Genomic DNA, 17558 nt, shown 5'->3' with positions numbered 1-17558 from the left:
AACATGTGAAATAAAACTTATTTTTCTAATAATAACTAAACTTGGAAGGTTTTAAATGCTCAGCATAATCTTCCAATTATAAATGTACACACATAAATAGACAAAAATGTGTCTTCTTCAAAATCCCATGGGGAAAACACTTGACCCTCACACACGTAAGTACACACATTCACTTCATGCTACCTATCAGAGCTTTCCAGATGCAGAATTGAAAGAAAATTTGAATTGCATTCAAATATAAGTCTTGCCCATAAGTCAGCTTACCAGATTTGTGCTTCTTGTGTTTTCCTTTCTTTTTGATGATCAATAATTTATTCTGGATCTCAGGCTTGTAAGACTTGAAGGGAAGAGAATGAAGACCTTCACGCTTTCTTTGTAAATTTTCACTCAAAACATCTTTCAATTTCTTTTTTTTCTTTTTCTTCTTTTTTGCCCTCATTTTAGTTAGTTTGAGTTTCTTGTGACTCTGCAGTGAGTGCTCTAACAATATATCCCTTACAACTTTGTGGCAGTTAATGTCTGGATGATCAATGTGACTTCCATTTATATGAATTTGGCAAGATTTCAGAGCATTTTCTTTCAGTGGATTGGATTCTGTCCTTATTTTGGAAGCTTCACCATATTTTTCCTGATTTTCTATAAACCTTATTTCACCTGGACTGAGTGGTTCTCCGAAGCCAGTAACTTCTCCTGGACTTCTGGGTTTCTGCAAATTTTCTTTACAACAATCAGTTTTTTCAGTTTCACAAGGCCTGTGAAGTTTAATGTCACAGTTAGATTTTACTTCCATTTCAACAGTGATGTCATGATTATCAAAGTTCATTTTAGCAGGACAATAGGCTGGATCAAAATCAATTTCCTGCTCTTTCTTGAAAGCCAAGGGCAGGCCTTCTTTATTACATCTGTGTTCCCCATTACTTGTATTAACATAGTCACACTTGAATTTCTCCAGTTTAATCCGAGGTACTCTTTTTACTTTAATGGGTGGAACTGGAAACTCTGGGGCCTGAAAGGGTCTTTGTTTATAAATTCGCACATCTGCACCACAGAACTGTGGAAAATGTACATAAGCGTTCTCCAGATAGTCATAACCAAGGATAACTTCCCTGCACTCATGAATAGGCTGCCCAAGCACAGCATCTTGAACTTCTTTCTGTGTTTCATACACAAAGTCACAAAGTCCTTTAAGTAGCCATACTTTCTGGTAGAAAGGTAGCTCGTGAAAAGGTCTTTCTTCCAATGGATTAACTTCTCCAAGAACCTTAAAAAACTGAGGACACAAGCCCAGTTTTTCAGCACAGTTGTCAGGATTCTCAGTCTGCCCCACAGCAGTGTACCACTGTTGTACTTTCTGTCTCAGCACTGCTTCCCAAGTCCTATAAGGCAAAGTAGGTCTTCTATGTAAGGTTGGTCTGCGATGGGGAGGGCTAAGTAGAGAAGTCATTATTTTAGATAGAAAGGCATTACACTGTGGCATCAGAAGACAGCGTTCCAGTTCATAAAAGACAATTTCTGGCAAGTTTAGAATCTGTTGGGCTAAACAAAGGAAATGCCCAATGGCTGGAATTTCCCACATGTTCTCCATGCAGGCTGGAGCTGCCTGAGCAAGGAGCTTTCTTTCCCACTCTTCTACTTCCTTTTGGCAAGCTTCTTCTGCTTCTTTTCTTTCTTGCTCCCGAAGCCTAAACAAAATTGAATACTACTATTACTTAAAGACAGTAGCACAAAACACTGAAATTTAAAGTTACATTTATCTTCAGTCATTAAGACAGCTCTTCTACTTTTTCACATCAGTAAAAAGTGCCCCATTAAAAGTATGTTGCTCCTCAATTTGCAATAGTTCTACCTAAGTAAGAACCCAGCTCTATCAATCCTGAGCACAGACCCAAAAAATGTTTCAACATATAACAAGGATGTAAGCTCCACTATGTGCATAGCAGCCTTATCTACAAAAGCCAGAAGATGGAAACAACCCAGATGTCTCTCAACAGATGAACAGATACAGAAAATGTACATTTACACCATATAGTACTACTCAGGGGGCTTGTGAAGGGGAATTTTGGAAGACGGATAACATTTGTAAATTAAATGAATAAAATAACTAATTTTTATAAAAAAAAAAAAGTATGTTGCTCCTCAATTCCCCTAGGGAGATACATATAACCCTGAACCCCCAGTTTTACTAAAGGAGAACTATCTCTAACACTGTCTCCAGGATGAAACTTCATCTTACAATGTATATCTACTTAGTGAATTTTGAGTGTAGTTATTTCTATATTATGACTTAAAAGCAAAAAAGTTTGTGTTTTTTTAACCATACTATTTTATTTCTAAAAAAATTACAGGAATAGGGCTGTGAGTATAGACAGTTTATAGAGTGTCTGTCTAGTATGTAAGAAGCTCTGAGTTTGATTCCCATTATTATATAAAAACTGATGCTCAAGGCCATTCTTGGCTATTTAATGAATATGAAACCAACCTGGAAAATGAGAAATACTGCCTCAAAAAAAGAGAAAGAATGTAGTAAATAACAACAAAAATAATTTAAGCAAAAGGTTATATGCTTGTTATTGTTACATGGAGCTTTATTAGACAAAAAAAAAAGACTATAAAGGAACTGTAGCAGATACTGGTAAAGTGCGTACTGCATAAACGTGAGGTTATGAGCTTAGATTCTAGTACCCAAGCAAAAGCTGGGAGCAATGATATGCACTGTGAGTCTGTAAGTGTGGGTGGAGGGTGAGGGGTCCAAAGTAGTACAGACAGCTGGATCCAATGGGTTAACTGACTTGACAGCCCTGCCTCAAAACAAAACAAAACAAACAAAACAACAAAAATGAGGGAACATGATAGAAAAAGGGATCTGATGTTGAATTCAGGTCTCTACACACATGCACTTGCAAATACACACATACCCACAGACACATGTATACCTACCACAAACACACAAAAAATTATATTACTAGCCTATATATAAAATGAGACAAGATGCCCATCACAGATAAATAATAAGGAAAATGTGGTAACATACATGGCATATTACTTAGTCATTAAAGAAATTAATTTCTGTCATTAGCAATATGAATGAACTGGAAATTATTATGTAAGTGAAATAAACCATATCAGATGATAAAGGTTACAAGTTTTCACTCATTTGTAGAAACTAAAAAGTCAATCTAATGGAAGAAATCAAACAATGATCACGCGAGATCAGCAAAAAAAACTGTAGAAAGCAGCCAGAAAATACCCAAACATGGACAGGAAGAATTAATTCTAGGTTTCAGCAACTGTAATCTTTTAAGACAAATATACAGTAAAACACCTACACACTGACAAATATCAGGAGTTTCTTTTATAGACTAACCTAGTTTATGGTTTTGGCTAAGAGTTCACACTATTATTCCACTTATATTAAAGTGTAATCAGTTATTCTTATAGACTAAGTTCATTAAGTAAGAATTATACAGATACCTCCATTAGTGATTTAGTATGTGTATGCATTTGGCCATTCAAACAATGTTAAATATTATTAACAAAATTCAGCTACTGAGGGCTAGCAAGATGGCTCATAGGGTAAAAGCCACTTGCTGGGCAACCTGATGACCTGAATTTGACCTCTAGGACAGAAGGAAAGATTCAGCTCCCACAGACTGTCCCTTTGACTTCCAAATACATGTTATGTGCAGGCACAAGAGCAAACACAGATATATCAAAAATTTAAAAAATTGAATGACACCCCCCAAAAGCTCGGAATACCCAAGAAATCAACCATGGAACTTATGGAGCTCAAAAAGAAGGAAGACCAAAATGTGGATGCCTCAGTTCTTCTTAGAAGGGAGAACAAAACAGGGGAGGAAATAAAAAGGTCAAACAGAGGAGCAGGGATTGAAGATCTACAGAGACTGCCTCACCTGGAGAACCACCCCATATACAGCCACCGAAGTACTATTGCTGATGCCAAGAAATGTTTACTGGCAGTAACCAGACATGGATGTCTCCTCAGAGGCTGTATAGATACAGATGAGGATGTGTGCAGCTAAACATCAGACTGAACACGGGGACCCCAATGAAAGAGCTAGAGAAAAGACTTGAAAGAGCTGAACCGTCTGCACCCTCATGGGAAGAACAACACCATCAACAGCCAAGGCACTGAGGTGGAGAGAGTGATTGGGACAGGGAGCACCTTCATGGAAGCAAGTTGAGGGGGAGGAGGGAAGGTGGAGAGTGAAGGGTATAACATTTGAAAGATGCCAGCCTGAGTGGTTTCACCTTGGTTATTGAAAAAGAGAGAGGGAAAAAAAAAGGAAGGAATGTATAAGACTGATAAGATATAATTGTTCACCTTAGCAGGTCAGGCCTACCAAGGGCTGGCAGAATCCATAAACTTTTCTGTCTCATGGTATTATCAGAAAACCCTCAAACAATGATCAGAAGCCCAGGACCAAGGCATCCATGACTCAGTATCTAGCTATTCCATGTGTCCTGCAACAAAAATGTTTAAGTATTGTTCATAAGAAACAACACACTATAAAAAGTAAGGATGTTGTAGAATATGTTAAAATTTGATTAAGAGGATAAAGAAAGCTAAATTAAAAAGTCAGGAACAGATTGTCAAGAGACATGCACTGTTTATAATTGGCACTAAAGATATTTGAAAAAGTCATATGAAAACCCATTTTATAAGCATTTAATTAGTTACCCTACACAGGGAATTTTGCTTCTTGGCAAAGGCATATATTGCCAAATAAAAGGCCCAGTGGTAGTTATGTTATACCTCGCTTTGAGTTGTTGGTCAGAGATATCCCAGAATTCCTCAGAACAATACACACTATTGACATTGCTCTTGGTTGCCTATTAGAATGTAATGGTAATACCCCACATGCATAGGTCACAGTACATGGAGAAATCAAGTTGGTACTGAGCAGAGAGCTTCCTTCCTGCTGACTTTCAGAGTACTGGAAGGTGTTATGTAGGCTGATGGTTAAACAAGTCAACAGTCTCCCCCAACAGAGAACCTGTGGACTGTAACAATAACCACCATGGCTATATATGCTCAGAGTCCAATGGTGAAACAAATGTTATGGGGATAAACAGCCACTTTCTGGCTGGGTTTATTAAAGCCTGCTCCACAGGAGAAAATGCATGTCTGGTACTGTTAAGTTGGCCAAGGACCCATGGTTGGGAAATTCACAGGCCCCAGGAATGAACCTACCCTCATACTGCTAAGTGGACAAGTTAATCAAACTGGCTTCTAAATCTAAACACTCTTTCTGCCCAGAGTTTAGTACTGTTATCAGACCTCATCAGAGATGTACAGTGGATGACAGCAAACACAGGAACTCACAACTAGTCAAAAATGCAGAGAATATGTTGTCAATGGAATGCTCAAACATAATTAGGTCACTATTATCACAGCCCCACCCCAATACTCAGGGACCATTGTAGAAAGAGTTGGAAAGAGAGACAGACAGTAAGAATGAGGGGTAAGTAAGGACAGGATGACAGGAATGTTGTACTTATGAACTTAAAGCAGCTGTGGCTGCTGGCATAAGACCCACACAAGATCAAGCTTGTCAACATGTTAGCACAGAGGGGGAAGGATTTACAAGCGCTACCCATAACTGATAAGCTACAGACAAGTGATAGTGCCACAGGGGGGAAGAGTCAGTTTTCTTAAAGAGTTGGCTCCTAGGAGGCTGGCCATGCTCCACTGGCTTCTGACATACCCAGCAGTATATGCATGGGCAGCACAAATTGGGCTCACTAGGTTATTCTGAAAAGAGAAAGACATGAGAATGAGGGAGAAGCTTAATAGAGGTAAATTTGGGAGAAGTTAAAGAGAGGAGTCAGGGTAAATAAACTACATAGCATGAAATTCTTTTAAAAATTAACAAATATCTCTTAAAAATCAATAAATAGATCTTAAAAATCAATCAAAATGGATCCAGAAATGATACCAATGCTAGAATTAGCAGACACTGTGATAGTTATTGAAGCTATATTTTGGCATGGTCAAGTAGTTCACTTAAACTAGGTGTCTATGGCACAAGCCTGTAATCCCAGCACTTAAAGACAGAGGCAGGTGAATTGTTAAAATTCATATCTAATCGGGTTTATGATAATGATTTCCAGGTTAGCCAAGGCTACCTAGTGAGAGCTGGTCACAAACACAGAAAACAAACAACAGTAACAGCAAAACTCACTTAACTTGTAAAGTATTTAAACAAACTAATAACATAACGTCAGGTGGTGGTGGTCCACAACTTTAATGCCAGCATTTGGGAAGCAGAGTCAGGCTAATCTCTTTGAGTTCTAGTCCTGCCTGAACTACAGAGCGAGTTCCAGGCCAGCCAGGGCTACACTGTCTTGGAAACAAAACTCTAAGAACAAAAGCCAAAAACAAATTAAACTTTGACTGATAAAAATTAAAATGTTTGAGATTAAGAAAAAAAAAGCAGCACACTAAATGAAATTAACAGAACTTAGAGGTAGCCAGAAAAGAAAGGTTAGTGAATGTTAAACAAATACAGAGGAAAATACTTTAATGGAGTATTTAATTAAGAAAAAATGATCATAGAAAGAAATTATACAAGAATGATTAGAAATAAACTGTTAGTCATATGGGTAAATATATTAATCAAAAGCAATGTTTAGTTTGGTGTTAAAATAAGATGGCTAGATTATTAATACAAAACAATATAGGTAGGGAACGAGAGAGGGACAGACAGGTGGATCTCTGAGAATTCAAACCCAGCCTGATCCACCTAATGAGTTCCAGGACAGCCAGAGTTACTCAGTGAGATCCTATCTCAAAAAACAAAAACAAACAATCCCCCAAACCATAACTAAAACAAAAGTAAACAAAAAGATGAGGTAGAAGAGGTTAAAAAAAAAAAACAAGACAAAAGTCAAATTTGCAACTTTTCTACCAGTGGAAATAGTTCCAATGGAACTAAATCTTTAATCTTTTTTTTTTTCCATACAGGCATCAATATATGTTGCTATAATAAAAAGGGCAAGAAATAGGTGATTCTGAATCTGGGACTTGGAAATAAGTTGTAATGAGAATATTTACCCCCCAAACATTATCTTGTTATTTCTTCCTTCCTTTATTTAATGTGTGTGTGTATGCGTGTGTGTGTGTGTGTGTGTGTGTGTGTGTGTGTGTGTGTGTATGCCACCTGTATGCCACAGAGGACATCAGATCTCATTACAGATGGTTATGAGTCACTATGTGGTTGCTGGGATTTGAACTCAGGACCTATGGAAGAGCAGTGCCACTTCTCCAGTCTGAAACTATTCTCTTTTACTAGAAGCCTTAAGAGTACTATATGACTTTATAGTCTACAAATGTTAAAAAAAATCTTAAATCAAAAACTTAAAACCTAAAGATGAGGTAGGTCATTATTTGAAGATCCTGTTTATCTAATTCAAAGAACAGATTTTATTTACCAATAAATGAAGTTTCTCTAGAATTATAAACTGGGTCAAACAGAATTTCCTCTTCAAAATTCTGCTGTTAAGTATATAGAATTTTCATTTCCCATAAAACTTAATTAAGCTTAAAAGGCTGTTGTATGATCCTGTATCTGTTAGAATATCAAACATTAAAAAAGGTGATTTGCTTACTATGGAAAGTAAAAAGGGTGGTTTACTTGTCTCTGTGTTTGACCAACTTCAGTATAACCTTTGACTAGAAACTCACTGCAAAATCAATTAGTGGCTATTAAATCCTCTCAGATCCTAAGTCCAGAGATCAACTCTATGTAACTTTACACAAAAGCAAATTTTAACAGCATATATAATAAATTTCTATCTTAAAATTAAAATGTAAGCGCCTGGGACAAGGCTTAGTAATTAAGCTGTCCTCTGTCCTACCTTTACACGCTATGTGGAATGCATGCCCCCCCATCCCTGTCTTTGTCTCCCTCATACACACCCACACATTTAAAAGAAATTCAAGACTGGCAAGACAGCTTAGCAATTAAGAGTAGTTGCTCATCTTGCAGATAACACAGGTTTAGTTCCCTGTACCCACAGGGCAGTTCACAATGTCTGTAACTTCAGTTTCAAGGAACCAGACAGCTTCTTCTGGCCTTCACAGGTACCAGGTATATTGTACATATATACATGCAAATGAAAATACACATAAAATAAATGGAAAACATAATGAAAACAAAACAAAATGTTTAACACCTTGTTTTTGCCCAAAGAATGAATTCACAGGCTGAGTATAATGGAAATGCTGGGGACAAAAGTTTAGATTTCATAGTTTTTGTGTATACTTGATATTTTCCAGATGGAATCCAAAGTTAAACATGAAATTAATTTATGTTTCACATGTATCACATACATGTTGACTGAAGGTAGTTTTATGTATATGTAGCATTTTAATGAGCCCATGCACCGAATGCAACCCATATAAACTTTTAAAACTTGAGTATAAATTTCATCAGGTGTAAAAACTTCCCTTTGTGGTGTTATGTCAGCCCTTCGAACTATCAGATTTTCAGAGTATTAAATCTTTTTATTTGAATCTAGTATGCCCAACTCCTATGAAGGAGCACCAAATACTAAAATCGATATGATAATAAAATAGTAATAGTGACAATAACAATAATGAGCCCTAAGTAGAGAAAGAGAACAAAAAAGAATCATGGTATTCTAGAGGCAATACATAAACATCAGTGAATTATTCTTTGTATTGATAAAGAAAAATTACATGTTTCTGAAGAGATAGAAAGAAAAGCAACCAGTGCTTAGGAGAAGAATGAAAGAGGAAATTTAAGCAGATTTTAAAAATAAGGGTTGTTTTTGCCTAAATCAGTGTTACAGAGCCTTTAGTCAAACTATTCACCTAATGGAGACACTAAAGAACACACATAGAATGATGAGAGGATGACTTCTTCAGAATTCCATAGCAGGTAGGTGTAAGAGAGCACAAGGATAGCCTTAACTTGGCAGACTAAAGTTAGCATCAATTGGTTACTCTTGGGAGGAAATTAAGCAATGATACAATATATACATTCTGTTAGTCAGGTCCCTAGAAGAGCCAGCACACAGTTGAAATACAATGCGGACAACTCTATATGCACTATGTGCAGTTACTTAAGAGATACTGCTCATAATGCTAATCATTATGAACTATATTTTTCAGGGGAGGATGCTAGAATCTAGTCCAAGACTTTGGCTTCTCTAAGGAGAAGTATAGAGGGGAGTTGGGAGTGGGGGAGAAGCATATGGTTGCTATGGGTTTTTGTTTGTTTGCTTCCTTTGTTTTGTTCAAGATAGGGTCTCACTTATGCAGCCCAGGTTGGCCTGGAGCTCACTATACACTCCAGGTTAACTTTGACATTGCAGAAATCTTCCTGCTTGTCTCCTGGGGAGTACCACATTCTGGGCTTAAAAACAGGACTGTGAAGTCTTTCAACTGATTCTCAACAATGTGGTAAATAGATAATGGGAGAGCCTTAGTATCTAGAGCACTAGAGATAATATATGTAATCTATCAATTTTTAATTTATTTGGTATATATGAGTGTTTTGCCTGTATATATATGAGCCTCACATGTGCCTAATACCTATGGAAGACAGAATAAGGCCCTGGCTATCTGGAACTAAAATTACAGAGAGTTATGGGCCTCTCCATCATAAAGTCCACAATTATTCATTAACAAAATTAAATGAACAAAACAACTGGCCCTTATTTCCATTTACCAGATAAGCTCATTTTATAAATGTTGTTTCTTACAGGCCTGTTTCTTACATTTACCTGCTACTGTATGAAATAGTAACAAATTCTAGTTATTTTAGCTATGCATATTTTAGAAGAAATAATGCTAATGATAAATGGCTTTACTAAAAAAAATCACATTTGGAAGTACCACTAGTTTTATAAACTTTTAGTGAATGTTTATTTTAAATAAAGAAGGAAAAAATATAGACCTCTCTTTTCAAGAGTTTGCAATCCAGTAAAAACACAGAAGCTTCCATTAAAAATTATCCATTAAGGAAACACTGCAATAAAAGCAATTGAAGGCATGCAAAAGGGAAGCTAAGGCATTAGGATTTTAAAATAAGTAATATATATTATACTTTAGGAACATTAACCAGTCATCAAATTTATTAGCCAGATTTTTTTAACTTCTCTGCTAACAACAGAATCTCAAAATCAAAAAGGAATGTAAAGCTTAATTTAAAAAAAGTTATAGAAACCCTGTGTAGGATCAGAGACACTAGTGTTTAAAAAAGCACAAAGTAACCTAAATTATATCTATGCATTTCTTCAGGAAAATTAGACTTCCAGTAGTCTTTCACACCTCTGGAAATAAGAGCCTAGAATAATCAGAAACTCCTGCTACCACCTCTGTCAAGATCTACAGTCTCCTGTCTCAGCAGTTCCACTTAAGAAATAAGATACGTGGTCACATGCTCTCACCTTAGTTGTGAGTAGTTAGGAGCATATAAAGTTTTTGGCATTTGACCTGGAATGTCAAGATTTGTATGGGAAGTTAGCAAAAGGCAGGCTAGAGAGATGATTTAGTGGTTCAGATGGTTCAACTCACTAGCTGCTTTCAGAGGTCCTGAGTTCAATTCACAGCAAACACATGGTGGCTCACAACCACCTATAATGTGATCTGATGCCCTCTTCTGCCATGCAAAAGTATATGCAAATAGAATACTTATACATAAAACATAAAAAAGAAATTAGCAAAAGACTAGAAAGCTATAAAAATGCAGAGTGATAACTGTCAAATGTCATTATTTTTTGTTAGAGAATTTGAAAATAGATTATAAAGTCAGAATTTTAAGTTTACAAACATGTAAAAACTACTACTGATTTAATTATCGTGATTTCCAAGTCAAAAGATGAGTTAGTTCATACAGGTATATGAAACAATGAATATTAAAGAATATAATTTTCTTATAATCCAAACACTGTTTTATAAAAGATAAACATGAGAGGATTTTTAATACAATAAGATATCAAAACTACTATATGATAACATCATATTCTATGCTGAGTAAGATGGTGCATGTCTGAGATCTCAGCATTTGTACCATAAGACAAAGAAACTAAAACAAAATACACACACACACACACACACACACACACACACACAAAACTAAATTCTAGACACACAGATTTTATGTAAGGAGAGCCAATATGTCCTTGTAACACATTTTATTTTTTAAAAGTATTATATAACTTTTTGTTCAATCAATAAATTCTACAAAACATATTCTTCCTTTAATGGTTCAAGGTCACCATGAGAAATAAAGCGAAGCAGTTGGTATAGTGTTATAATTATTTTAGCAACCATAAATTAACTAAATCTAACTCAACTTTCTTTGGCTTATTATATTTATGATTTCTAGATCAAGAGGCCCTCTCTGTACCAATTAGCACAAACTGCTTGTTGTCCTGTCAGCATTTTCCTAAAGATAGTGAACTACGAATTTACCAGCTCAGTTATACCCCCAGCCCTTAATATAGTTTGATGTGCAAAACAAAACAGAATGAGTAGAGCATAGATACAATCTCCTTAGTTTAAGTGAACGGCAAATTAACTAGATGAAGTCAGGAACAAAAGACACATATAGATATATAGACACGAAAGATACTAGAAATAAACTGTCATAATCTTGGGGTGTACTCAAAATGCATGTAAGAAATATGAACATTCCCAGAATGAACTTTAGATTTCTAACCTGTACAATTCGATAGATAGTAATATCATTCACCAAAACAAAATAAACACCCCCCCCAAAAAAACCCACAACCGCCCTGCAATAATACTGAGTCTTAAGAAGTAAGCCTGTACATTTATAATTTTAGATATGAGCAATTTAAAGATACTGTGCCAAGTATCTTGTTTGCCTCTACATTTACCCCACTCTTTGCTGTACAGATTATCTACAGACAACCTCATCCTCTTGGTGCCCTTGAATTCAGTCAATAGAGACCTCTAAGACCTGATCAGAAAGTATTTATTTTATTCTTTTGGCTCCTTCCTTAGCTTGAGTTGAACCCTTCAATAGGAGATGTCACACTTTCAAAAGTTTCTCATAACTTCTTCCTGAGTACCAGGAACTACTCCCTCAAATGATTTCATAAAGCAGCAGGGAAGAAATGTTTCCAAATTAATTTTTACAAAGCCAGTTTTATTCTGATATCAAAACTAATAAAAAGACAACAACAAAAAAGAAAACTACAGAGCAACATTCTCAATGGACATATATGCTATAGTATTCAATGAAATACTAAAAAACCAAACTGATCAATTAATATGTACAATGTATTTTATTTTGTGTGTATGTTATACGCCTGTGGAATTGTGAAGGCAAAGTTAATGTTGACTGTCTTCTACTGTGCTCTATCTTATTCTGTTGTTTTGGTTTTGTGTGTTTGTTTGATATGTCTAATATAGGGTCTTACTATGAAGTCCTGCTGTCTTTGAACTCTATGTAGAACAGGGTGGGCTGGAACTCAGAGATCCTCCTGTCTCTGCTTTCCAAGTACTGGAACTAAAAGCATATGCCATCACACTAGGTACTTCACCTCATAAGAGAAAGGGTCTCTTACTGAATAAAAACATAAAATATTAGTGAAAAACTAATATTCTACCTTAGTACACGTTTTACTAAGTTTTTTGTTGATATCAACCCAAGCAGCTAACAATATACACTATCACTAAAGTCAATATAGTCTGCTAGTATAATACAATTTTTCTTTCTTATTTTTCTTTTTAAAAATTAAAAACTCGTGTGTGTGTGTGTGTGTGTGTGTGTGTGTGTGTCTGCATGTGTGCATGCATGCATATGTGAATATGTGTGCAGGGGAGTATGTACTTGGTGAAATTAGAGACTGGTATCATGTGTCTTTCTCTCTTACTTTTCAACTTATCTTTCTGAAGCAGAGTCTCCCACTGAGCTTGGAGCTCACCAATTGCTTAAACTGAGTGGGCAGCACAGCTGTGGGATCCTCCTGCTCCTGCCTCCTAGAACTGGATGTGTACTGCCATGCCCAGGTTATGCAGGTAGTAGGGATCAAATCAGGTCCTAATGTTTCACCAGCAAGCACTTTACCTGTTGCATTAAAACTATAATTTGGTTTAATGGGACAGGATCATAACACAGACCAACATAGACAATGCTGACCCTCAAACTCCCAGTGAAGCCAAGGATGACTTGAACTCCTGATCTTCCTATCAGCTCCTCCCAAGTGCTGCGACTATACATGTATACCACCATGCTCAGCTAGTTTGTGCAAAATTGAGTTAATTTTTATAATTAAAATTACAAGTATGTAGTAACATTTTACACTAGATGAAGCACAATCTGATAGAATTAGGAAATAGACAAAAGGTCACTACACTACATAATTACAAATTTTTACATAGTTACAAGTTAAAATGGCTTATAATATAAAACATTACACAGAGAAATTAGAAAAAAACAATAACCAAAAATTAATCAGTAATATCTGTGCAATATTAATCAAAATCCCCTCAGACTTATATTTTTTGTATAGGAACTTACAATATTCTTAAACTACACAGAAAGGTAAAGATCATAATAGACAATGTGAAAATAAAAAATACAGTTGGAAGACTCACATTACCTAATATTAAAGCTTACTATATAAAGCTGAATTCAAATAGTACTCAGCAACAGTATCAAGTAGTCATAAAATTAAGCAAAAATAGATTAAATGTATTTATATATAAGTGAATTCAGACTGACCCACAAATAATTGTTCAATTAATTTCAATAAAAATGAATAAAAAATGCAGTGGAAAATGATAGGTTGGCTTTTGTTTGTCCCCAATGAATGATATTGGCAAAACTGGTTACTGGTATGAAAAAAAATTAGTTTTATACTTTTCTCACACTACACACAAAATTTTAAGTTCAATTATGTAACAAATATAATCATAAAAATGGAAACCTAGAAATTTCTGGAGTAAAAAATTTCATAACCCCAGTTATGTCTATGGTTTTGTATACAGTTCACAATAAGTGTAAATTTTTAAAAGACCAACTGAATGTCATAGGTAAAACTTTCTTAATATACACTGAAAACAGAAAGCCACAGTTTTTAAGAGGCATCTGCCAGTTATATTTGTCTGGCAGATAACTTGTATTTTTTGTATATAAAGAATTCTTACAATTAAATAAGAAAACATATGGGAGTTGGGTCTGGTGGTACATGGGACATTTTGAGAACAATGTTCTGCAATGGCTTATTCTCCTCTGCTTATTTGTGGCAAGAGTACACATAAATACGATTAAGACCGAAAGAAAAGATGGTTTGGGACTATTTCTAGCTTCTCACTATACATTCATACTTGGATGTTTAAATGTACTCATCTCAATACCTTTATTTTTAGTAAGTTCTCTGTTTCTTCTCATTTTCAAACTTACAGTTTCTTTGCTATTCTGACCTTTTGCAAATCACAGAGTGGTGTACTGCTTAGGAACACAGAAACTATGCGACTTTGGGCAAACTACTTTATTTTCTGTGACTCAGGATACAAATTGACACACATGTCGAGAGTTAAGCCTTCTTCTACAGTAAACAATACACTCAAAGTTTTCTTCCTTGTTAGTCTAGTATCATTCCTACTGTGTATGGCTGGCCTTAAACTCACAGAGAGTCACCTGCCTGAGTCCTGAGTCCTGGAATTAAAGGCATGTGCTACCACACCCAGCTATGCCCTTGCTCTACTTCTATCAAGGAAGGTAGATCTGGTAGGCCTTCTCAGAGCAATTGCTTTACTCTCTGTTCTTTGTAACTAGTAATGTAGATATTGTCTTCCACCAGCCTGCCTTTTTTTTTTTTTTTTTTTTGGTTACTCCATTCCAGCCAATTATGCACTACTGTCAAATTAATTTTAATTCTAAAAATCCCCATTTCCTATAGCAGAAAAACTTTGGAGCTCTGTATAAGTGTGGGAAATGTATCCACAGTTGTGTCCAAAATGAATCACTGCTAAAAAAACAGTTAAGACTGCTGAAAGTATCATGAGTGAGTTTAATTGTAGTTATCCCTACAATTAAAGCAAGTTACATTTATTAGTATAAGAGCAACAAAATGGTATAAGCGTCCTTCAACTAACACTAGCAAATCCTATTTCAGCAAATATTCCTAGTATAGTTTTGAGATTTGATTTGATATAAAATCTCTACTCAATTACAGAAATCACTCTATGCTCCTTGACACGAAAAGGTACCCACTAATTGAGTACAAAACTCCTTCCTGAAGAGTCTTTAAAAAAAAAAAAAAAAAAAGCAGTTATCCAAGAAGTTAATAAATAAAGAAAAATGGTAAAGGTAGATTTATGCCATTCTATTTTTTACATTTTAATTTTTTATTTTATGTGTATGGGTGTTTTATGTCTGTGTATTATGTGTATGCCTGGTACCTTCCCTGCAATTAGAGAGGGCTGTGAGCTACCACCCAGGTCCTCTGCTGGATCAGTGAGAACTTTTAACTCCTGCCCTGTTATCCCAGCCCATGTCATTCTTAAACTCCGTGACTTCTGGAGTTGACAGTAACTTCAAGGTGTGATTCCATTCTAAAAATACCTGTCTATAGGAAAACTTCTGCACTTTAAAGTTCCCCTGAGAAGATTTCTAGAAAAGTAGAAAATCTTTTCTAAAAACTATTTTTGTACAGTGTCAAAATAATTGTTTTTCAATTTAAAACTATACTTTAAAACAAATTTCACTGTGATCCATTAACAATTCATATTTTGTTGACAGTGCACTACTACTAAATACATAATCCTACTAAAATGGGACCAAAATGTGATATCAGCATATAAATAAAGCTATTCTTTTAAAAGTAATTCTTGTAAATCTGAACATTTAATATTTTAACATTTACCTTTTTTCTTCTTTTGCTCTCAGCTGTTCTTCCTGTCTCAAAACTTGAACCATTATAGACTCAAAAACTCCACTTGTCAAACCTGCCAAACTTCGAGGTGTTGACCGACGCCTTGTTGAAGTACATGCAGTTCCCTTCTCCTCCTCCAATCCATAATAGCCTCTAGATGTAACTGCTATCGTTGTCTTTTCTCTCAAGTGCCTTGGAGAAGAATAAGTCAATTCACAAGGTCAAATCTTCTGGATAAGCAATACACCCTTTCAACTAGTACCTTAAGTAGAATTTCTTTTCTGTTTACATACAAAATATTTAGTCAAACCTTTATTTGCCATGTTTGAGTTTTATCTTGTCCATACAAGATTCTAACTCTTTCATACAAAATCCACTGAGGGACAGTATGTCTTCTACATTTAAAAAGTATAAGCCTGAAGCTTTCAAACTGAGGACTAAAACACTAATTGTTTAGTAGAAAGTTTTGTTTGAAATAGATATATTGTTTATTAATGTATGAGAAAGTGTACAATGATCTAAAAACATTTTGAGAAAGAAGATTTTTGATACATAAATACTTTGGGGAAATTATTAACAAGTGCAGTATTACAATACATAGCAATTATATTATATAGGCTGAGAATAAGAAATTATAAGGCCGAAGGAAAACAGTTGCCTAGCAGTAATAGATCATGAATAGATGAATTAGAGGTTCATTCTAATGTGTTTTTACAAAGTGATGTAACTAATTCTTTAATATTAATTACTTATCAATACTAATGAAAAGAAATATTAATAGAAATATGAATGAACAATGTAACAAAACCTGACTTCTGACTCAACTGTAAAAAGAGTTTATAACTCTAGAGTTCCTTTTCAATCTCAATGCAAACGTGTCTTTTATACTTTTATTAATTCATTGAGACACTGGTCTAATGCTTAAAAATAGTATCTCAGCAGTTCACTTAATTGTTCATAAATCATCTTAATGTATCTAAATGACTAAAAACATTTACAATGGACCTAAGGATGTAGTTCAAGGTAGCAACTGTTATAACCCTAAGATTAATCTATAATACTGCTAAAAGAAGTCAATAAGAACATATTTATCCTGAAAAAAAAAAAAAACCATTATACTGATATTGCAAAGTTTTAAAGGTCATTCCAACTACTGGTTTTTAGGACTGCATTTATTATATAAACAGTAATTATTAAAAAAAAGTTCAGGCCTGGTGGTGGTGGTACATGCCTTTAATCCTAGCACTTAAGCAAAGGCAGGCATATTCTGAAGCTGAGGCCACCCTGGTCTACAGAGTGAGTTCCAGGATGACCAGGGCCACACAGAGAAGTTCTGTCACAAGTAAGTAAGCAAGCAAAAAAATAAAAAAATTTAAAAGTTCATATAAAATGTCTCTTCTACCTTTGTAGTGTATGCCAAAGCCTCTAAAACTTTCACATATGCTATTTCTACAATGGCAAACTTAAGTCAGTACTTAGGCATATCACTCAGGTACTCAAAATCACTCAAAATACTATGGAATAATTTATAAGGGATATTCCTATCTTGGAGCTCCTCCCATTCTTGAGTGTTTTTACTTTACCTTAATAAACCATATTCCTCTTTAAGCAACAAGACACACAAAAAAGAACTCATATGAATTAAATGCTGGCAATAG

At 35.1% G+C, this 17558-nt stretch overlaps 1 protein-coding gene across 2 annotated transcripts in view; it reads right to left on the bottom strand.

Annotated features, from left to right (window-relative positions):
- The window catches only part of BRD10 (bromodomain containing 10), a 74608-nt gene that overhangs the window by 38595 nt on the left and 18455 nt on the right, over positions 1–17558 (bottom strand). Inside the window, exons 2-3 of one of the 2 annotated variants that reach the window (XM_080911725.1) lie at positions 15892–16092; positions 265–1682 (exon numbers count right to left, since the gene is read on the bottom strand). In XM_080911725.1, coding sequence (XP_080767851.1) covers positions 265–1682; positions 15892–16092 — 1619 coding nt within the window. The remainder of the gene's footprint in view (positions 1–264; positions 1683–15891; positions 16093–17558) is intronic. The other variant, XM_080911726.1, reaches the window with a different exon arrangement.

The sequence above is a fragment of the Micromys minutus genome, assembly GCF_963924665.1.
Source record: "Micromys minutus genome assembly, chromosome: 2".
Taxonomy (NCBI): Eukaryota; Metazoa; Chordata; class Mammalia; order Rodentia; family Muridae; genus Micromys; species Micromys minutus.
This window is presented reverse-complemented; position numbering and strand designations above follow the sequence as displayed.